Here is a 22,790-nt window from a genome sequence, read left to right as displayed (position 1 = left end):
GAGAGTACTCACATGCTTGAAACTCCTATTTAGTGTTTGTGATACAAAATGTATTTTTTAGATAATGAGTATACTACCCTGGGAAGTCTGGTGGCTGCCATATTGATACATCATCTTGTTTCTGACATTAATGCCACTTACAGCTCTAAATGTATCTTTTTTGTCTTTCATGTTTTTATTATTTCATTTGAGTAATTTTTTTTCTAACATGGTTTACTAATTAGGATTTAAGTTTGTGGGTCTGCATGTAGATAATGGAGTGCTTTGAATACCTTTATATACAGAGTTTTGTTCCTATCAACTGCTGCCTAAGATTTTTTTCTTTTCTTTTTTTGGAGGGGAATGTTAATTTTGATAAATAATGTTGTTAATCTTTTAGGGACTGAATAAACTTAAGCAACATTACATTTTTGGTCAAAATAAATGAAAACTCTCATTCTGAGGTTTTGGAAGCAGAAAAACAGGCAGGTGGGGAGGAGTATGACTTGGCTTGGAAAAACTTGTTCCTGACTCTCTTTAGGCAGACAGATTAAAATTCCTAAGAGTTTAACCTAGACTGAGGGACTTTGCAAAGAAGGTATTTGACACCGTAATGACAGCTCCTGGAAATCTGAGCAGAGGTTGAAAGCAAACCCAGTCAAAATACCAAAGTCAGGTCCAAGAGCTGCACAGAGACCGCTGAGACTCCATGAATCTCTTCCTGACACGGTCTTAGCGACCCAGTTGACACAGGCAAATGTTCCATTTTAGGAAAATAGTCTGCTGGTTTAATTGGTTGTTTTGTAGTGTAGATGGGGGCTGAGGCTGCAGGAGTATTGGAGGCAGCTATGTGCAGAGTTTCTAGGTGTGTAGCTACCCTAGACTTTCTGCAGGCGCTGAGCTCTGCTGCAGGTACGAGTTTGCAGTTTGTCAGCAAACAGGGAAACCTGCCTTTGAAAAATCATTGCAAATCACTCCATTTCATTGGCTTTGCAATGAGATTCCATTGCAGCTCCTTCCCCAGAGATTGTGTACGTGGTATTGTACGAGCTAGTTGCATCACAGCAAAATAATGAGCTGCTGTCCCAGTGATGCCTGGTGATTACACTTACCCATAGCCCCAAAATCCAGACTGACGCCTCTCCCCTGCTGTCCACCCTCTTCACGTCAGCACCCTAAGTGCCATGATGTGGTGCTCTGAGTGTACCTGTGCTTCTGCAGCCCTTGGCATCAGGATGCAGTGTCTGTTCAGTGACGTCCAGCACTCGGTGCCTGCAGCAGGTACCTGTTTGTGTGGCTTCTGCGCTGAGTACACAGCTCAGCTGGTACAGGCTGCCGGTGCCTGCAGAATGGTGGGTAGGGCATAGGTGAATTAGTTTATGACTGTTAAACAGAAGTTTATCTTGTGAAGTAGTTGCTTAAATGCTCCAAGTAGATAAACATACACCCAAGTATTTAAGACCATGAGTGTTCGTCTATGGGTCCACAGAGAGCGTCCATAAAGACACCAAATACGTGCCTGGCTGTGTTTCCATTCCCTCTGGAGGGCTGGTGAGGACACTCATGTACTCTCATCTCCACTGCTGCACCCAAACATCAGAGGGTTGCAGGACACTGAAAAGGTACCATGCTTTTAAGAGACAAAGCTTTTGTTTGTTGCCCATGTAACAGTAAGCATTTTTTTATGCAGGCACTTGTTCAGTGACAGGAGTGTTTCAGTCTCCTGATACACTCCTTAGCTGCCACTGACGGTAACAAAACAGGTCACAGAGGAGACAAGCAGGAAGGTTTTCTGTACCCAAAGGCCCAGATGATGCTTGCAACCTCCAGAGTGTCAAGCCTGAATCCTTCCTAGCAGGAGCCCGCAGGCTGTGGCAAATGAAGCAGATTGTTGCCTTCTTTGTCTCTAGCATGTTTGTGTTCACCCTGATGCAAACTGGAGGCTTGTATTCTGGGACCTGCGGTCTCCATCGATCACATTTCCTTACTCAAAACTATTTTAGCTGCAAGCTGTAGTGTCAACAGGGTTTTGTGGACATTGTGGGAAGCTGGACCAAATATTGCACAGGGAAGCTCAGTATTCTTCAGCCTGGCAATACTGTGCCATTCCAGGTTTTTTACCTGACTTTTGGGCAAAGTAAATTATATGGGAAAAGAGTAAATTAAGCCAGCCATGTCTAGGAGACCACAATCTTTCTGAAATTTGCTTACCTTTGGGCTTTAAGTATGCCAATATAAGGACTAGCAACTCTTCTTTTAATAAAAGCTTGAAGAGTGGAATATGGAGCTTTGGATATGCGGAACAGATGAGCCTTGAGTATAAAATTTGGTTGTGTGTATTTGACTAAATGTCAACGCTTTAGGCAGGCTGCATCTGATAGAAAAGGTTTTGATCAAGTTGACTGGCCAAAAAAATCCTCTCTCACGAATGTAACATTTGTCCTTAAAATGAACAAAATAATGAAATAGTGAAATTCTACTGTAAATGTTGGAAGGCCAAAAAATAGTCCTCAGTCTAATGAATACTCATACCACCTCTCCACCCTTTCTAGCAGATGTGATGCTTAAGGTGGCAGGGTTTGTTTGAGTACTTTGTGGAGGAAGATGGTGTGACTTTTCATGTCCCTTTCACTTATGAGGAGAGTGACAGGAGAGAAATACAGAGTTTGTGAATGCACGGTCCCTAAAATTTCTCATCTGTTGATGTCTTGACAAGTTAATCAGTTTTTATTTGCTGTATGTCTTCCAAACACATTTTTGTATGTACATTTCTTGCACACTTCTATGTTTGAAGACAAAAATATTTGTACTAAGATGATGAAATAGGATAAACAGATTATTTTCATCAGAGACTGCTTTCATTCGGTGTTAGTGGGCTCACTGCAGATTGCTCAGGTGGATCTACTTCGCAAACGGTATTTTGATATCTGAGGAATAATTTAGACAAAGGAGAGTCAAGCATCACTATGGTTAAAGACAAGAAAAGCAAATGTAAAATGCCTCAGAGCTGGCAATATTTGTTGAAAATTAACTACCCCTCCCCACCCATCCACAAATAAAAAGTAATGTTGTGAGCCATGAAACTTAAGAAGTTTATTTTTCTCTGGCTTGCCTGTATGTGGAATCCTGTCTGATGTTTTGTTTAAGCCTGCATTGCAAGCTGTCTCTCAGCATATGGGCTACTTGTCTGTCTTCTGATGGACAGCCTATTTATCACAAAACATGGGGAAATGTAATATCTCTTTGGCCTTTCTCCTTTTGTCTGGCTTTGAAAAATTGTCTGATGTGTCCCTGAGCTATTACAGGTTAAGAGTCGGAGTGAGAATAGTGTGATCACATCCTTTCCTTTCCTCAGGGAACAAACTGGGGGGAAGAAAATCCCAGTGGTAGCACCATTGCTTCTCTCAGCAGTGGCAGGGAAACACTCGATTTGGAGAAAATGGAGCATTTTTGCAACAGGCTAACTTTGGGGTGTGCTCACTGGGAGGATTGCAGTTTGGCAACCTGAAATCCTCCTCTGACAGAGCTGGAAGTATTTATTAGCAGTCATACCTAGCGTTTTAGCAGTGGACTTCAAGTGCTTTATAAAGAGGACAGAGCCGTTTGTAAAGTGAGACTGAAGGAGATGCAGTGACATGGCCAAGGTCGTCCCTGAGGCCAGCAAGAGATAGGACTAGGCTTTGTCTCCTCCTCTGACAGCCTTGTGTCCACCAGCCACCAAAGCTCACAGAGGACTTCAATCACATGAATAGATCTGTTATCTACAAAGTCATGCATATAGATACCAGTCACAGAACTAATCTTTGGCTGCATTTTCATCTCAAAGATTAAAGCAGCTCTGCAGAATGTGTATTTCAACTTTCTGCCTTAAAAATATGCTGCTAATTAGGGTTGTAAAGGGGCTGAACTCAGCTGCAAGACTGCTGATCTTTCCTAGTGAGATGGTGCCTGCCAGCATTGTTTGGACTCCGACTAACCCTTCATTGTCTTCTATCTCATAAGGTCCCAAGCATGCACAGAAAAAAGGAGGATTGATGTCTTTATATTGTCATTTCTGGCTGTCTGCAGGATACCCTTCAGCCATTTTCAGCAGTGCTCAAAAGTATGCTCTGCTGGTTTTAATCTTGTTTTGCTTTTTGTTTTTGCTGGTGGCACTCTTCCATGCCCAGAGACTTTTTTAATTTTTACTTTTGTAGCTGTGCAATTCCACCTTATTAACTTGGATCCTGTTTCTAGTCTCCCCTTCACAGGGTTATCTTTTTTAATGGGTGAAAAAGTGCATATGCCAGCATTCCACACTAAGAGTTCTAGTGTATGTCAGGGAGGGAGTTGTGCTCTGCTTCAAGTATCATATAGTCCTGATAAATGAGAGAAAAAGTCTGTTGTCTCCAATCAGCTTTTGTTGGATTGCTGTTCCATTTAAGTACTACAGAATTTGAGTTACAGTTTTTAACTTGAAGGAATTTGGGTATTTTTTTCTTTCTTTTTTCTTTATTTTTTACACTTCAGGATTCTCTGGGGAGGAAAATAATATTGTACATTTTTCAGAATAGTATTTTAAATAATGATTTAGAAAAGATGCTGCCATACTGCCAAGTCCCAGTAGCATTAGCTATTAAAAAGTGTATTAAATCCATCTGAATAAAAACATTGTAGAAAAGCAAAATATCCTATTTTAATAATGGATTTTGAAGAGTATTGCCTTTATCTATCTAGAGTTTTCTAATAAGCTAACTGTGAAAGATCAGGCTGCTTGCATGTGTTGGGCAATAATAAACAACTTGAACTACTTTCCAGCAAAAATACTATAGGCCTTTGCTCGACTTGTGTGCAGTGACTCCAGGGATTTCAGTGGGAGATACTGATCTCTGCAGTGCCTCTCTGTGCTTTTGCCAATCAAAGGCATTTACAGTATGTCAAAACAATCGGGGATTACTGCTCTGCAGTTTTAATTCCCTCTTTTTGCAAAATAAAAAGGCTTGTTCTTGTGGTTTCGGTGCCCACATAAGCATCTCTGCATGCTGAGGTGCAGCTTTCCTGTCTCTACATGGGGACCTGATAGGTAATTTTGCACAATACCTTTTGGGTTTTTTGCAGTGTAAAATTCTTTTGGAACATAATGGGATAGTGTCTGGTCAGAAAGGCAGCCCGGCAGCCTGGAATTCTTGCTTCTGAGCAGCAGCTTATCCCCGGCACAGAGATGTTGTGATAGCCATGCAGACATGACACCTGCTGTCCCTCCAAGCGGAAGAAGCTGCGTTTGGGATGCCCTTCCGCCTTGACGGGCAGAACTGCCCCTTTCCTGACTGCTGCCGCAACGCAAGCCTCTCAGAACGCTGCTTTACATAGCCAGGCAGGCAAAGCTCGCCATTCACTCTGCACCGCAGAGAGACATGTTTCCCATTTTGCAGGGAATGTAGAGCTCTGCAGAGCAGAACACCCGGGGGGGTGCAGCTTCCTCTGGTTCTGCACCAGCCCTCCCAGGGAGCTCCTCCGCCTGCCTGGAATATGCCATGTTATCCCAGAGGCAGGCACGGGGATGATTTGTGCTTCTGGGAGCCACTGTTGTTCTCAGAGAGCAGCTCTGTGCTGTCCTCTTTGCAGGGCTATGGCTCTCCAGCTCCAGTCCAATCCATTCATCCAGTGCCTCTCTCCCAGGGTCCCTAACCTCATGGCAACAGGGAAGAAAGTGTTGCAGTGTGAGTAGTGCCAGCCCGTTGGAAACACTACCTGAGAAGTCAGCAATTACTCAGCACCAGTGAGAGCACAATATTCACGCTGCATATACATCCCAGCCTGTAAACTACAATGTAAGGAGACAGATTTCTTGCTGGCACATTGGTAGTCCCTAGCAACACCATTTGATAAAGCCCTGCTCTGGTTTCAGAGGTCCAGGCTGCATTTTCTGTTCAGTGTTCCTGACCCTAGAAGTCTGGCATTTGTTTACTGAAAAAAAAAACCAAACCCACAGTTACGTCTTTAAAGCTCTGCTGCTTGGTTGGCAAACAAATGCTGGGAAGTGCAGCTCTGCTGAGGTTGTACAAAAAGAAAGCAATTGTTATTCATTAAGCAGATGACAGCAACGGGAGCAAAGGGGATAAAACTCGAAATCTGAAACCACCTGCTTTAATTTTAGCCATAATTGAAGCGGCTGCCCATGATGTTGCTGATGCACATATCAGATTTGCACGCCATGCACTGCTCTCACTGATCTCTGACAGCAAGCTCCAGCCCACTGTCTGCTCTGGTTCGGGGAGGGAATGAATCTCCCCTTTGATTGCAGGTTATAACGGGCACTTTAGAATCTGTTTGTTTCCTTCCAGGAGTAAAATGCAATCGCAGTCTGGCTCCCTGATAGACAGATGCTTTAGTCATTAGTGAGGTTTCTGTGACTACAACACTGTGTCCTAGTATGGGTGCACTTATCTCTTTTGTTCCTGGTTCGAAGCAGTGAAGCTTTTCTCGCTCTTGTGCTCACAAGCTCACACTCTCTCTCCCTCCCCTCTCTCTGTCTTTGATCTTGCTGGTATGGGCAAAAATATCAGATCCAAATCTTCCATATATTTGGCCAAAACATCTTGTAGGATGGGAATAAATTGTGACTGAGTGCAGCAGCGGGGAGCTGCAGTATGGTTGCTTGTACTGCTTGCTTTCTGTTACTACAAACCAGCAGCAGTCGTCAAGGAGTGCTGGGGTTGTGCTGCAGCTAAATAAGCACTTAGGGGGTTGGTATTTGCAGAGTGCTAAGGTGGTTTTGCTGGGAATGGGTGGATTGTGCAAAGCTCTCCCCTAACAGTCTCTAATGCAGGGATTCATGTGAAACAGGTAAAAAGGGAAGAGATCTTTCCTAATGGCAGAGGGTCTCTTCCTTCATGAAATTCCCTGGAGTTTTTGTCACGGAGTTAAATGGCCATAAGATAGCACTGTCACCTCATATACAACCTCATTTACAGTACTAGCGACGTAAGCCTGAGAGCTGGGGAGCTCACAGCAAAATCAGTGAAGGCAGGAGAAGTCTTGACCTCAGCTGCACAGTGAAATGTTAGAGTGGGAGCGTTAGCAGTCTGTCCTTGAGCTGTTTAGTGCAGATTTATACTGCATGTGTTTGTATGTGTATGCCAACTTTGAAAAGCTATGGGAAGCTTTTTTATGGTTTCCTGTGATGATTCGCAGTCAGAGGGGAGACCTGGATGAATAAAGAAATATGTCACAAAATGGGGAGCAGGTGAGCTGTGTGACAGATGTGTGTGGTGTCCTTTGTCGATTTGGTGCTGCTCCTTAGCTAAAGGTATAAAGTGCTGGGAATACAACATGAGGCTTAACTCCACTTGGGATATTGCTTAGGAGAAGATCCTTGCTGCTTTGGAGCATAGCACGCTGTGTGATGTAAGATCCCCATTCCCTTCTGATCAGCTTTCCCTACTAAGCATGTCTTCATTCCTCTGCTTTACTGATCATTTACAGCTGTTTGCTTTATTTCATGAGAAATTCTTAAAGGGCTGAGACAGTAACTGGGCTGCACTGTTCTGTAACGTGGCCCAGAGCTGGAGCTGTGCATCCAGCAGCCAAACGAGATTCACACTCCAGTCCCAGCAGACATCGTTCGTTTCAACCGCAGGAGTCCACATTTTTCTGGGGTCTAGTATCTCTCTGGACATCTTCCTTGCTGTAATAAAGAGGAAGATGGCTGTGGCATCCAGACAGTTGAGGTGCATTACCCCTGTACTTGGTACACTGCCAGCACAACCTTTTTTGGTCTGACACAGAGATACTTACATCTTTAAGGAGGCATAAAATGTGCTGCAGAGTGGGTCCTGCCATCTCCCTGACTTGCTATCGGTTTGTAAAGTGAGTTGCAGTGGTTTTCCCCCAGCAGTCTTTTTATCACCATTGTAGTCTACTACCTGTATTTAAATCATGAATTAATGAGCAAATAACCACATCATGGGCTCTTACTTAAAAGCAAATAGTTAATGTCAGAAAATAATGAGTTCTAAAAAATATCTGTGGCTGTCTTTCATCTGTGTATTCCTGGTGATGAAGAGGACACCGAACAGCGTGTCATGTTGCTTTGGTTCCTTCTTGCAGCTGAGCTAAAAGTCAATGCACACTTCCATCTTCCACCAGTGTGTATCTTTCTTCTGTGTGCTCTCCTTTTATTTATCAATTCATTAGCTTTTTTTAAGTAAAAGAAGTTATGTAATTGCTGTGCCCATGAGGCATGTGACACCGCTTACCGTCACAGACCATGCTGGGCAGTGAGTGCACAGTGCCAGAGCTCCACCATCCACAGCCCTGGGTCATGCCACAGAAGAGAGACACAGAATGGTTTGGAAGTGCTCTCATATGCCCTGATTTGGGTGTAGCTTCACAGAGTGCTCCACATAGACCTAAATGATAGGCATACATTTCCTTCACAGAAAAGGAATCCTGTGATGGTACAGCTCCATATGTGGCTCTGGTTTCTGTGCCCCCGATGGCTGTCCTTGCAGAAAGACCAAAAGGACTTTAATTCTTATAAAAGTTCATATTCCTTTGAGAGCTACGTAGCCAGCAGATGCTTTACAGTGTAAGAGAACATCCTTTGAAAACAATCTGGTGTTTATTAATCAACAAGAATTCAGTGTTTGGGGTCCTTCAGCAGGAAAAGAGAAGGAAAGCACATGTGACCTGGCCTCCTGAGTGAAAACATGCAGGTTCCATCCCCATGCTCTGCTGAGCAGCAGATTTTGTATAGCACTGGTATGTCAGCACTTTGCTCTCAGTTCCAGTGACATTTGGCAGGATTCAACATGCTTATGTTGAGATTGAGTTGCCTAAAACCCAGGCAGCAAGCCATTCACCTGCTCTCTGGTGTTGCCCTATAGATATCTAGATTCATTAGTCTCCCTCTTAGCCAAAGAGTTCTCTGGTCACTTAATTTTAGATACCACATATGCTCAGAAGTGCCATTTCTGGGAAAGCAGGCACTTAGGCCTTATTTAAAGCAGTGCTGTGTTTCTGGTTTATGTGGGTAGGCACCTGGATTCTGTTATTTCTGTTGCAGAGGACTGAAAAATATTTGGACAAGACTAAGTCATGGGCCTAACCTCCCACCTCCCGACCATATCTCTGGCTCAGCCATTGGAAGATGGGGGTCTAGGCACTGCTCAGCCTGAAGAGTTTGTCCCCATCCTGGACACACCTCAGGAGAGCATCCTTACCATCCCTCCCTGAGCTGATCTGCAGCTGTGTCTTGATAAATGTGAGGCCAGGGATAGAATGTGGAAGAGGACATGGGGAACAGAGGGGAGTGGTGTCTAAAACCAATTCTTAGGATGCTGCAGGGAGTCCCAGACCCTGCTCCCTGGTGTGCAGCATGCATTTTACACTGGGTACCACCATCACCACCAGGAAGCACCAATGGGAGATGCCCGGGTTTTAGCTGCAGAGTCTGAGAGGTGCCATCTGTTCCCTGTTTGTTGCAGAAGTTATTTAGGTGGCTGTGTGAGACAGACAGGGTTACCCTCTGGGCTTTGGTGCCTTTGATGAGGCAGCACCTGAAGTTAAATTAAGCAGACTTGATTTTATTTCCCTTTGTGTATTATAATACCCATGAAATCATTAAAACTTTTGGTTGCTCCTCGGTCATCTGTCATCTCCCTGTGGTGGTTCTGTCACATGCTGACTTTGCTGACTCACCTGCCTAAAACCTCAGCAGCCATCTCCCCCAGTCTGGCACACAGCGGTGTGGATACTAGTGCTTCCATGGCTCGGTAGGGATTCTTGGATGAGGGACACTACAGTTGGGAATAATCTTTCTTTCCATATCTCTCACAGATTGATGAACTCCCTGAGGGAGCCGTGAAGCCTCCAGCAAATAAATACCCCATCTTCTTTTTTGGGACTCACGAAACGTAAGTGAATCAACACAGTCTTTTCCTTTTAAAGTATCTTCTTCCACTGCAACTAGTGTCATCTCCACTGATTTTCTTGGAACAAATCCTGACTGGAGCCATTGGGAGCATAGAGATAGCTCCTGTGAGCCCAAGTCATTTGTATCAGCACATAGAAATGAAACCTAAAAGTAGGTGGCAGTGCTGGGTGGATGGTATACCATGGTGTAAGTATAAGCAACAGCCAGCACCTGTGTTTCCCCTAGAGAAAAGTGTTGGTGTAAATTTACTAAAGGGTCATCTGAGCTCAGAGGCAGGGGCAGTAATATCCTGTTTTCTTGGACGTAAATGACAGCAGAGATCAGGCTGTGTGACTGAGGCACGTTTGGGTTTGGGTCCTGTGTGAGAACTCACTGGGTAGTTTGTAAAATGAAAGGAAGCAGACCCCAGAGTCTCAGGCAGTTTTCACATAGCTTTAAAATGTCTGTATTCCTGTGAGATTTGAGCTGGGGATGTTGTAGGATGGAGCTCTCAGAAGTGATGGAAGAATCGAGCTGGCTGAGCTGATAGGGAAAGGCTTCAGAACAGAATGGGGAAGTTAGGTCCTCTAGTCATTGCTACAGTGTTGTGAGATCATAATGTACATGTCTCTGTTTTAAACTGTGTCTGAGGTAGTTAAATAAATCACAGTCTCCATTTGTCATCGACTGTTTGCATTTTGAAACTTCTCCTTCCTCAGTTCCAAGGGGCATGTTTTCTAGATTTTCTTTTAAAAAAGGAAAAATTAAAAAAAATGAAATTGTGATGACATTTAAAATTCAACTTTAGAGGCTAGAAGCTTTATTTTAAATGTATTTATTTTTTAATTTTAACATTTTTCCAGAACATAATAAGTCCCATAGCATATACCTCACATTTTATTTTAAAAACCCTTACAGGCAGTTTCTGTTCAATAAACATCAAAATAGCCTTTCTTAGTTTAAATATTTCTTCCCATTGCTGTAATGAAACAACCTGACATCTTGATACATTGTGATCTACTACTACTGTCACAAAATAAAAAGAATGAAGTTCAAATAAAGTTTTGATGCTTTAAAATCAGAAACCTGATTTTTCTTTTATAAGGAAGCATTTTTCTTGAGAAGAATTTTGAGAAAAACCTCAGACCACTTTTATTCTGAAATGAATGAATCCCAAACTGCTCATCTCTTGGTTTGGATGCTGCTAGCCCCATGATCTGCCTGTAACATCTGAAACAGGGAAACAGTTTGTAGTTACTACCTTAATCATTTAAAAAGCATAACTGTTAAAAATGAACTGTAGATTGCAGCTCCTTAGTTTTACAGCAGAGCAGTGGAAGCTGTTACACTCTCCCAGTGGCAATGAGCATATTTCAAAACAAGATGTAGCCAATTTTTCAGTGTTTACTATACATAAAGGGCTGTAGAAACATTTCCATACATTACTGTTGAGCTAAAAAAGTAGCTCTTGGTAAGTTTCATGCAGTTTTCCTTGTTATTGTACAAGAACTGTTTGTATGTATTTTTGGCAACAAGGTGACATCTTCTAGTATTAGCAAAAGCATAGATAAACAGTTTATTCACATCCCTTGCTCTGCTGTATGTAACCTTTAATATTAATGAGACATCTGTTAGCTTGGAAATCACTGTTTGGCTTTCAGGTAGAGATGCATTATTTGCTTTGTAATGGTATAATGGAGATATTTCTGAAGGAAACAACTGAGTGTGGGTACCTGTGTTGTTAAAAGGAAACTCTTTACCCAGAGATGTGTCATCTGATGCCTTTAGCCACCACTTGGCTCTGTACTGGCCAACTTCTTGGCCAGTGGGATGATTGAAGTGAATGAAACTTTCCACATTCATAAATGCTGGGAGGAATCAGGACATAAATCAGGAATTAATCTGAAATATTGTTTACAGCAAGGAAGAAATACGATCGTGTGATGAAGGTGTTAGACTGAGACTGGAAAGAGTTGGGTTTTGCTCTGTGTTTTGCTATCAGTTTGAGTATGATCTTGGGCAAATCTCTGTGCTTCAGAAGCCTTCCTACAAAAAAGGGCAACTTCCCAACCTTATAATGATGTTGCTTATGACAATAAATGTGTTGTAAAGGGTGGAGCTCCGAGATGCCTTGGTAACGGAGACCACAGAGTTAACATTAATTGCAAAGATCATCAAGAAAGTAGGACGGTGATGATAGTGAAGGACACTGTGACTTGCTCAGCTCGGGTCATTGGTGACACAGAATCTTCCATGTGGGAATGAAGTTGGCTTTTTTTTGCCTTTGCTGTTTTTAATTTAACTTAGGATTAGCCATGCCCTCTGTGCCATGATACAGAGCACAGTAAATACACTAGAAACAGGTACCCAACTCAAAGGAAATTACAGTTTCTTCAGTTTTATGTAAGAAGTTAGAATCTTCCTGTAAAGTATGTAGGAAAAGCAGCATAAATCACCACTCTTTTTTATGATTATTTTTCCCTGCATTGTGCTGCCTGTGCCTGAAATTAATTGGCCCAGTGCACAGCTGACTTATGCAGCAGCACAGCACAAAATCCCTCCTCTGCTGTGCTGTCTAAAAAACAATTTGGCCGCAAGCACCCTGTGTGTCTCATTGTTTCTTTGTATTACTCATCTGCCTATATTCACCCATTGTTTCTTGTCTTATATGAAATTATAAGTTTTTTGGGAAAGAGAATGTTGTTACTGTGTTAGCACTGACTGCAGCACGTGGGGCCTTACTCCAAGCAGGACAGTCCCAGGCTTATTTGCAGGATAGATAATGTAAATGCCACTGCTTTTTCTGTCCAGTAGTAATAAGTTTTGGCTCACAGGTTCTAGGCACATGCTGTAACTTTTCATGTGGTATTTTTAGGCCTTTCTGGATGTGTAACACGTAGGATTGGAAGTTTGGTCCCTTGCTATCGCAGGCAGTTATGTCATATAATCCCTTTCATAAACTGTTCAAGTGCCAGTTCCCAGCAGTAGTTAACATAATAAATGAGACTTGTTTTAGTTCTTTCTAGAGAGACCCAGCATGATTTTGCAACATCAAACATCAGGATGGTGAGCCAGTACATTAAATCAGGCTCACAGCAGTAACTCAAAGTCAGTATGTTAAATAAATAAACAAACAAACAAAACTGGAAAAGAAATGATGGCATGAGCAGCATAGAGAAAATATTTGCATTCTTAATGTAGGGATTTGTTTTGAAGAGGAGGAATTTAAGTTCTCTTGTGAATGTTACCTTTGTTAAAATGCAGTGCGTTCCTGGGGCCCAAAGACCTTTTCCCATATAAAGAATATAAGGATAAGTTTGGAAAGTCAAACAAGCGAAAAGGATTTAATGAAGGCCTGTGGGAAATAGAAAACAACCCTGGAGTAAAGTTTACTGGATATCAGGTAAATGACTTTCACTTCTCTTCCTCCTTATCTTTCTTTTCTTCTTTGAAGACTTCTTGTCAGTGTAAACATTGTATGAGTGATGTGGAAGGTCCTGGCTTTGGTGTAACTAGAAAGTCTCACACTTTCTATAATTGTGTAATGCAAAGACAGCTGTGGTCTTGCACTCTGTGACAAATTGAACTGTAATCATACTGCAGAGCCCTTTGCTTTCTGTGATATTCTGGGGTGGTGAAGTGGAAAATTCTGCAGCAGATTTAGTTGAATTAAAAATGGAAGGTATTATTTACTCTGGTATAAACATGAATAATTTCTGAGTTATTCTTTCTGTTGTTTATTTTTATATCAGGTTCAGTGTATTTTACACAGACCTTAAGGTCACTGCACTTTTGATTTTTACATTGGTAATGTATAACACGTAGCACACCAGTGCCAAAGCTGTGAGGGGTGAGAAAGTGGAGGTTTAAGCTGCTGCTGGGAGATAGTAGCAGCTGTACAACAGCTCTCCCTGTTGGAAGTCCAGAGCAAAAAATCAGTGAAGCTGGAGAGGGAGAATGGTTGGTGGGCTTTATAAAGCCAAAGAACTTTTCTCATTAAAAAAAAATGCAGTCCTTTGAAGGCAGAAATCACCTACAAAAGAAGGGGAGCACCTATTACATTATTAGCACAAACCTCACAAACCAGAGAAGGGACCACCTGCAGACAAGCTGCTGCCCCTCTCAGATCCTGTTTCAGATTTTCAGCCCTACAGATGTTTTGCATACACCTGGGGATTTTAAAACATCTCCTGAATAGTCTGTGGGAGATGGACTGTCAGAGAGCTCTCAGCCTTCTGGTCAATGTTTGCTTTTTCCTAACATGGAGATCTTGCCCTTTGTGTGTGTGTGGGGGGGTAACAGCCATCTTCTCCCCTGAATGAGTCTCTCCTACTGCAGCCACAGGCTAAAAGTTCCTCTGCTTTGCCCAAAGCGGAATGAACGCGCCGCTGGTCTCTGCTCTGAGCCAGCCTCAGATCCTCAGCAAACACATTTTTGTTATCAGATCTTCTCTTTCTGTGTAAACCCTTCAGAACATGCTATCCCAGAATCTGCATCTGATAACTGTTTCCAAGTGGTGAAATTGCCTCTGCAGCCCTTTCTCTTGATAATTGCAAGAATAACCTGAGCTCTTCCCGACTGTAGTGATTAAAGCCTGAGCTGCCTGATACCGGCATTTCTGTCTTCAAGAGAGAACAAAAAACAAGTAATAGATTTTAGTGATATTTTTGTTGTTTATGCTATTATTGCTATTGTTATTTTAAAGGCAATTCAGCAACAGAGCTCATCAGAAACTGAAGGAGAAGGAGGAAATACAGCAGATGCCAGCAGTGAGGAGGAAGGTGATCGGGTAGAAGAGGATGGAAAAGGAAAAAGAAAGAATGAAAAAGCAGGCTCAAAACGGAAAAAATCCTACACTTCAAAGGTGATCTTCTGAGCTTTCCCATTGTTACCAGGTGCATTTATAATTACAGTACTGGCCACCTCATGGCAGTTGGTTCTCATCCTGCTGCAGCATTTTGCTTCCAGTACCAAAATGATGGTGTTCAAACAGGCAAAGGGAAGTGCTCTTGCTTTTGTGCCCTGTTGAATACCGTGCCCTGTTCAAACACCTGCACTTAGAGAAGGAGGTGGAAGCATGGGAAAGAGCTGAGAGGGGCTGGAATGGAAGTCCATGCAAAGATGGCTTGGTAGGTTTGGTCATCTTAGGTAGGTATTTCCCATGAAGAGCAAAAAAAGAACCTTAGGCATGTGACTCCTGGGAGACTTGTGTTCAGGTTTGGTTCCTGACTGAGAGAATTGCAGCTTCCCTCTCCTATCTCCGGTATGAATGCCCCAGATGCCATGCTACAACACAGGGCAGAGTCAGATGTGCTCAGCTGCTCCTGTTGTAGCTGAGAGTAAAATACTTCAGGATACAGAATGTGAGGGAGGAAGAACTAATTCACTAAACAGGGAGCAGGGCACTCAATTTATAGATTTATGGGTCGAGACCCACACTGTAGTACCTAACTGACCCGTTAATATCTAAGTAACAGCATAGATGAGGAAGCTAGGAGTAGTGTGTCTCACTCTGCCTCATAGTGGCTGGTGAACATACTCATAGATGTAGTGACAGCTTTGGGTCCAGATATGCTTCTCACCGGTCACCTGGGTGAAAGGAGCCACATTAAAGTCACTTCCTCTGGTTCTGTGTGTGCCTCCAGGTTTGGACTTTGCTTCAAAACCTGCAGCAAGCGTGGCAGTGGTGTTCATTCACATTCATGTTATTCTGCCCTGAAAGTGAAATCTAAATGAAATTGAAAGAAGAAAGCAAACAATCTGATCCAGGCTGGGTTTGGGGGAGAGTGGGAGTTTTTGTGGTTCATCCACTGAACAAAATGTATTAAGTAATTTCACCCCCTTTGTGTGTTTTACATTAGAAATTCAGGTCTGGTCTACCATCTTCTTTCCAGAAGACCCTGGGCAAACAGGGGATTAGGAAAATGGTGGCTTAATGCCACAATTTATCCTTTTGTACTGTAGAATTGCATAACATAAAGGGAACAGAAAAGATGTATTGGTTCCACATGGCTTTAATGTTAATATATTAAAGCTGACAGCACTAAAAAAAGTATGGAAAGCAGCTCTGCTAATGTTATTCTCATTTTACATCTCTGTGTTTAATCAAAACTTTTGTCAAGCTGGCACCATCTGTTTCATTAACTAGCAAAACCTACAGGTGACCCAACGCTAATACCCATCTCCTGTTACTGTGTCTGTCTTACAGTCAATTGTGCTGCCAACCTGTGTTGAACACAGAATTTCTCCTTTTGTTTCATTGATGGCAGTAACTCCAGCTAATTCCCCTGAAAAACACATCTCACCCCACGTTTCCTCCCCAATATTCACCTTGAACAGGGAACCATGTAATGAGACAGCGTCCCAGGTACATTTCAGAGGTCTCTTTCTGTGACTGAAACTGGAATTTTACTTTTTACCTTTGTTGTTGATCCTTTCAGAAATCCTCCAAGCAGTCACGGAAATCTCCTGGAGATGAAGATGATAAGGACTGCAAAGAGGAAGAAAATAAGAGCAGCTCTGATGCTGGGGACGCAGGCAATGACACAAGAAACACTTCTTCAGATTTGCAGAAAACCAGTGAAGGGGTAATTTTCTGTTAACATCATTCCCTTCCCCTGGGGTTTGCTGGGGGGGCTCCAGAGTGGGGGGGGCGAGAGGCAGTGCACTGCTCTGACCTGTGGTACCACGTGCCAGCTTTCTGAGCTGTATTTCAGTGCTCAGGATGTGTCTAGAACAGAAGTGTGGGACTGGTCCCTGCACTGGTACAGATTTTACTCTAGAGAAACAACTGAATGAGAAAAGATACTATTAGAATGATTTTTGTTCCAACACTTTCGTGGATGTCAGCTGAGAGGAACTGCTGAAACCAGGAGCTGGAGTGATGCAAAATTGATGTGAGAGCAGAATCAGACTGTTTGTGTAATGTGTTCTGGCTCACTAAACAGTGGGAGCCTGGTTATCCTTTCACAGTTGTTTGAAATCTGCACAGTCCCACTGACTTATTCGAAGTTCATGAGGGTTCATGTGCACTTTGCAGACTCTGCATACTGCGGGTTTTAGGGCAGATCCTCCTGGGGATGTGATTTTCCAAAGAGGGGACCTACAGTCTGCTCCAGAGCAAGTTCGTATGATCTTGTATGTTTGTGTCACCTGTGAGTTTATACCAATATTACTTCATTGTGACCACAACAGAAAGGAAGGTTGCAGAGTGGGGGAATGGGCACAGGAATTGGTTAATCACCAGCCACCTTTAACAGCCACTGCTGTTTCCATGCCTCTGGAGCTGCACAAGCCTCCCTGCTCCGGCTCAGAACCCATTCTTCTGCAGTTCTCATGCCAAGGCTCTGCCATGTGGCCAGCAGCCAGGCTGGGCTGTCACAGGAGCCGCTGAGTGACACAAATCCCCAGGTGTGAGAGGCAGGCAGCCAGCACAGACTCTGCTCTGACATTGCTGAGGTGCCTCAGCACCCTGCTGCGTGCTGAGCCTCAACCCATTCTCCCAAAACACAACCTCTGGGGAGCTGCTGTCGACTCCCCCATAGAGGCTCCTCCCAGAGCTTCCATTCCCCTTCACTCTGTGGCACAGTGGATGTGTTTTGGGGCTCTTTGCCTTATGAAGGCTTTGCTGTGGCTCGTGGGGTCAGGAAGACAATATGCCCTGACACTCTCCTGTGTCATACCTTCCCAGCACCTCGCCCCACAATCAGGGGCTGATGAGTGTGAGGAGTGCATGGTGCAGGTATTGCCCATGTTCTGGCTGGAAAACCCTGTGACACTTTCATATCTTCAGATAGGTATTTGAGTGAGAAAACTGGCTGTAAGTTCCATCTGAGGTAGCAAGAGTTCAAGAGGGAGGTGACAGGGGATATGTCTGTGAACTTCAAGCATGTTCTCCATGAAAGGGCCGAACACTTGCAGTCAGTCACACATTATGTGGCTAAAAAGTCCCAAAGGATATTGGCCTTGTGTCTGGTGACATTCCTATGGCTTTTCCTTCTGTATGTGACGTGTTTGTAACTGCTGGGAGGTGGAGTTCAACGTGCTAGAACAGCATGGGGCTCTGCAGCCTTTCAGTATTGCAGATGCTTCAGCCCCTGTGCTGAAATATTGTCAACAGTCTCGGTGTCCCTCCTGCCAGCACCAACTCCACAGAAATAATCACTGATAACATTGTCATACCCTGGCACTCAGGTTTGACCTCACTCTTTAACTGAATCTTGGATGCTTTTAATTCCATTTTGTGGGAAAAGTGGAGTTTTAGTAGCATGTAAAGAGAGATGGAGAGACATCTAAGGTCAGTTTGAGATAAAAGCACTGATGAGTTTGAAGAAATTCACATCCAAATCCAGACACTTCTCCCTGGGCATTTCTGCTGCAGAATCAACATTTCACAGGGAAATCCTCTTTTTAGATTTTACCAGTAGTGCAGTTCTCTTCTAGGACCAGGAGGGGACACTCCATCTCCTGGCATCCCAAAGCCAGACCAGGTCTCTTTTTAGAAGATAATCCTTCATCAGACACAGGGCACTCCGGGAAAGAGTAAGTGGGGTTTTTCCACCAGCCAGTCCCACAGCCTGGGGTACAGGGCCAGCTGCCTCCAGCCACGATCTGCTGGACATCCAGACCAGGAATCTGCCAGAGGCTGTTGAGCTCTTCCAGCCCACAGACTTGAGCTGCTCCTCTGTAGAAAGGAAAGTCAAGAAAGACCAACAGGTGCCTGTGGCACTGGGATGTGGTCCTGTTGTTCACACGCATGAACTCAGCAGAATGCCTAGGACTGCTGAAAGACACTGTCATAGATGAGTTTATGGTCTTTAAAATCATTTACCTCGCAAGAAGAGCATTGGACCGACAGTCAGAAGATGAGGGGCTGCCTCCTGCTCAGCGTGCAGCACAGGCGCTGCCTGCCCAGCGCTGCCCGCCCTCGGGCCGGCCCAGCTGAAGAGGTTGATGTGGCCACCAGTGGGTGCTGGGAGCGCACCGCTCCGCACACTGCTGCCCTCCAGAGCCCAAGGCTCGCACCCAGGGAGCGATGGTTCCAGAGTAACTTGTAGGAAGGCAGCATGAAGGCAAAGAGACAAGAGAAATGGGAGTTCAGAGCTCTGATCTCACAGACATACTTCATTCCCCTGGTTCTGCCACCGTGACCGGCTGCTTATGAGATGCCAGGTAGTGGGGGTGGGGAGGGCTGGGGTGGCAGGTGGACCAGAGGCTGTGGGCTCAGCTGCACCCCACTGTAGTGCTCCCCATGGGCTGTGTCCTGGAGAGCCTTTGGCTCCTGTGCTCTGCACTTCACAAGTCTCTGACACTTACAAGAGTTGCCTAAAGGACACAAGTGGCTTTTAGTAAAACTAATAGTAATGAGGTAGTGATTATGTTTTGTAATGCCTGGACTGCAGGCTGGAGACACGTCTCCCCTCTTCAGACCAACACAAATCCTTCCTTTTAATCACACTCTTACCCTCAGCATTGTGGGGATCTTCTTGCAGGGTTAAAGGCTGAAGTCAAATGATTGCAGGAGCATCTTCACCTGTATTTTTTAATGAAATTTCTAACCTCCAGGTGGTAGAGGAAGGCTTGGAAAAGTGAAGTGATGGCTTCCTAAAGACTCAAAACCCAGAGCAAATAAAAGTATTTCCAAAGCTGATATTTTTTCAGCCAATTTCATACTGTTCAGAGGCTCAATTGTGATATTTTTTGTTATCCCTGGGGTTGACAAAGCTGCTTTCTTTTCTTACCTCCATCCCTTAGTTTCTCAGCTATTCCTGAGGACTACAGGCGCTCTCAACGGAAGAGACATTAGTTCCCCAGATTCGGCCACCACCTCTAATTGTATCCTGCCACTGCAAAGTAACTAATAACACATTAGCTAAGGCTTCCCATCCCAGAGTTTGCTCAAGTCCAGAGTCACAGACCTGGTGAATACTGCTAGATTGTTTGGGCTTTCTCCAGGTATCATATAATCAGGATATGCCAGTGGAAAGGGTGTTCATGGCTCTGTGTGGTACAAAAAGGGCTCATCTGAGTAACCATATAATGCTGCTGGGAAGCTGGCTGTAGCCCCTGTCCTGTTAGAGAGTGTTTGAATGTTGAGGTCAGCACTCAGGGTGTGTGGCACGTTCTTCTGTTGGTATTCATTATTTTAGTTACAGTCTGGGCAGTGTGTAGGTAAATGAGGTGTTCCTTCTGTGCGGGGCTGCACGCGGGTCCTCTCGGGAGGTGAATGATGTTACTGAGTCTTTGAAAAATACTCACTTTGCTGGAAATTCAGGTGGGGTTTTTTTTTTGCTCCTGGCACGGCCCAAATATTGAGGTGGGGTAAAGGGCTGCGATCTTTTTACTCACACTGACAATCAGTTACTAACATGGGAGTCAGTGGATCTATTTGTGGAGGTGACTGCTTGCCAGCATGAATAAGGGGATCAAAATCTGGTCCAACATTACTGCCATCTGATACTATTGCAATTGGGAGGACATATTTAAACCAGCCTGTGTCCAGGTCTTACTTTTTGTTATGATGTTCTTGTGGGGTAGCAACAATTCCAGTTACTGCTGTGAAAGACAAGTGTTAGAGCCAAACTGGCCAGAAAAAGACAGGTTCACTGTGTCCTTCCAATGTGGTTTTGAGATGTTTGGTTCCTTCGCTCTTCCTTCTTTACTTCTCAAGAACACTGGTTAGGCTGTGTAACAGATCTGGGGGGTTATTGACATGAAAACCTTAGCATCTGGGGCTCTGTTCAATGTAGCTGTGTGGGCATTTCTTCAGAAAAGGGAAACACAGCATGTATTTCTGTCTGAATTTTTTCAGCAGGTTTGGGTAAGTTAAAATCTCTCCAAAGAAATAGTGTTTGTAAAAATGTGTTTAACTATTGCACATCTAAAATTCCTATTTAGAGTCCAATAGTGGTGTGCTCTCTGGTGTAACGAGGTGTGTTTGCTGCTGCCTTCCTATAGCTCAGGATCGCAGCACAGCTAAATAAGGCAGTGGGACGTAGCCCAGGAGGAACATGGATGTCTGAATGCAAGTGGAGATTAAAGCAGTCGGTGTAGATGAAATACACGCTTTGCATCTCTCTGTACATCCAATGCTGTGACCATTTTGACCTCAAACCAACATGGAATAACAATGATCATACAGAGCAAGGAAATGATTATCCTTCTGCCCATCCAGCAAGAGCCTTTAAGTACAGGATGGCTGAGCGAGTTGCCAGAGACTGTTGAGGAAGGGATTTTCAGTGCCAGAAAAAACAAAGCAATTTGTGGGCTTAGTTTTATTCCCTGGCTCTCCCTGGTCTCTGTCCTTCAGCTTTACTGACGATTGAATTGTTTCACTGGAATAAGTCAGGTGCTGTGCTGCTGCCTTTGTGCGCAGCGGCACCGGCCAGTGCGACACACGCTGCACCGTGTCTGACAGGAAAGCTGAGAGGCTCGTTCAAACAAAGATGATGGGAGTCGATCTGTTTCCGAAGGGACGTGAAACCATGGAGACCATGGAAACTGCGCAGCTCTGCCGCATCGCTCTTCAGCGGCTGCTGCCGGCGCCTGGCAGCGCCTGCTGCCTGGGAAGGGGAGGGAGCCCGGGTCCCTGTGCAGCCCCGCTGGCCCCAGGGGCTGCCTGCGCCGGGGGAAAGGGACCTGCTGACCGGCGGGGCACCTGGCAGTGTGGCTGGGAGGTAAAGCGTGTGTCACGCTGGTAGGCGGTGCTGGGAGCTCCACATCCTCGCGGATGACTGGCACTGCTGGCTCTTTGTTGTCCCTCCTGTGCCACGCTGTGGCCCAGTGGCCCAGTCTGAGACAGTGTGACTGTTCCCTGTGCCCCGCGTGAGAACCGTGCCTTAGCCCAGAGGGGAATTGATCGTAATAAGCATGAAGGTGTCATGCACCGAAAGGGCCTGTAGGGACCGACAGTTTCACCCACCCTGCCCGTCAGTGCAGGGTCACAGCTGTCATTACAAACTTCAGCAGAAGGCATAGCCTGTTGGACTGATCACTTGTAGCTGTTTTAATGGGTGTCTGCCCATCCCTCAGAGGGGAAGAAACTACAGCAAACACCTCCAAGACATGTCTCCAAAGCATCTCTACAATCTCATCAACTGTTAAACAGGAACAAGGTCAATGGAAGTGCGCTGTTGAGGATGAGCAGGGCATTGTTGCACCTTCTGGGGGGCAGCTGGGCTCCAGCAGTTCCTGCAAGCCATCGTTACACACAGGAGCATTTTCTAATACCCCCTTATCGTGTGTCATTACTCAGGATGTACCAGGACCTCCCACACGGAAAGTGCAGGTTTCCGTTACTTACTGTTTGCACACCCTTTGTCGTAGGAGAGAGGACCCACACTGAACAAACACAGGGCAGCAGCAACCAGAGCCGGATCCCAGGCTGCTGAAGAGGGCACTTGTGTCTCCTCTTCTTGGAAAGAGAAGCACAGTCTGCTATAGCCATGACATCACACACAGTAGCTATGATGGGCCAGAGCAGGAGAGAGCTTGGGCAGCAAACTGCTAGCACAGGGCTGTGGAGATGATGTGTTTTCACCAAATACAGTCCTAATTGCTTCGTACCGCCTGTATGGTGTGTTTCTTCCCGTCCATCAGGCTGTAGGTAGACAAGCATTCACACTGAGTATTTCACAAAGGAGAGAAGGCACCTTGCTCAGGGTTAGGTCGTTACGTAGCATCGCGTGCCTGCTCGGTGCTGGAGAGCAGTAGTGTGTCCCTGTGCTGGTGGGTCTGGTCAGTGGGAAGAACCTGAGGCTTGGAGACACTTGCCGTGATCACAAGGACAGTCCAGTCCTTTTCTGTCAGCCAGGCTCTCTCCTCCTCAGAAGCACCTCAGATACGTGGGCTGCCTTGCCAGGGGATCCTTTGAACAGAAGAGGGGTGTCATGGCAGGGTGTTCGGGTGCACCGTGGGG

The 22,790-nt window shown here is 44.7% G+C and overlaps 1 protein-coding gene across 1 annotated transcript in view; it reads left to right on the top strand.

Annotated features, from left to right (window-relative positions):
* HDGFL3 (HDGF like 3) overlaps positions 1–22,790 on the top strand; it is a 38,244-nt gene that overhangs the window by 13,013 nt on the left and 2,441 nt on the right. Inside the window, exons 2-5 of the mRNA XM_084268118.1 lie at positions 9,799–9,875; positions 13,139–13,277; positions 14,580–14,738; positions 16,315–16,461. Of these exons, the coding sequence (XP_084124244.1) occupies positions 9,799–9,875; positions 13,139–13,277; positions 14,580–14,738; positions 16,315–16,461 (522 nt within the window). The remainder of the gene's footprint in view (positions 1–9,798; positions 9,876–13,138; positions 13,278–14,579; positions 14,739–16,314; positions 16,462–22,790) is intronic.

Source organism: Gallinula chloropus (genome assembly GCF_964237585.1).
Source record: "Gallinula chloropus genome assembly, chromosome: 9".
In the NCBI taxonomy this organism is placed as follows: domain Eukaryota; kingdom Metazoa; phylum Chordata; class Aves; order Gruiformes; family Rallidae; genus Gallinula; species Gallinula chloropus.
This window is presented reverse-complemented; position numbering and strand designations above follow the sequence as displayed.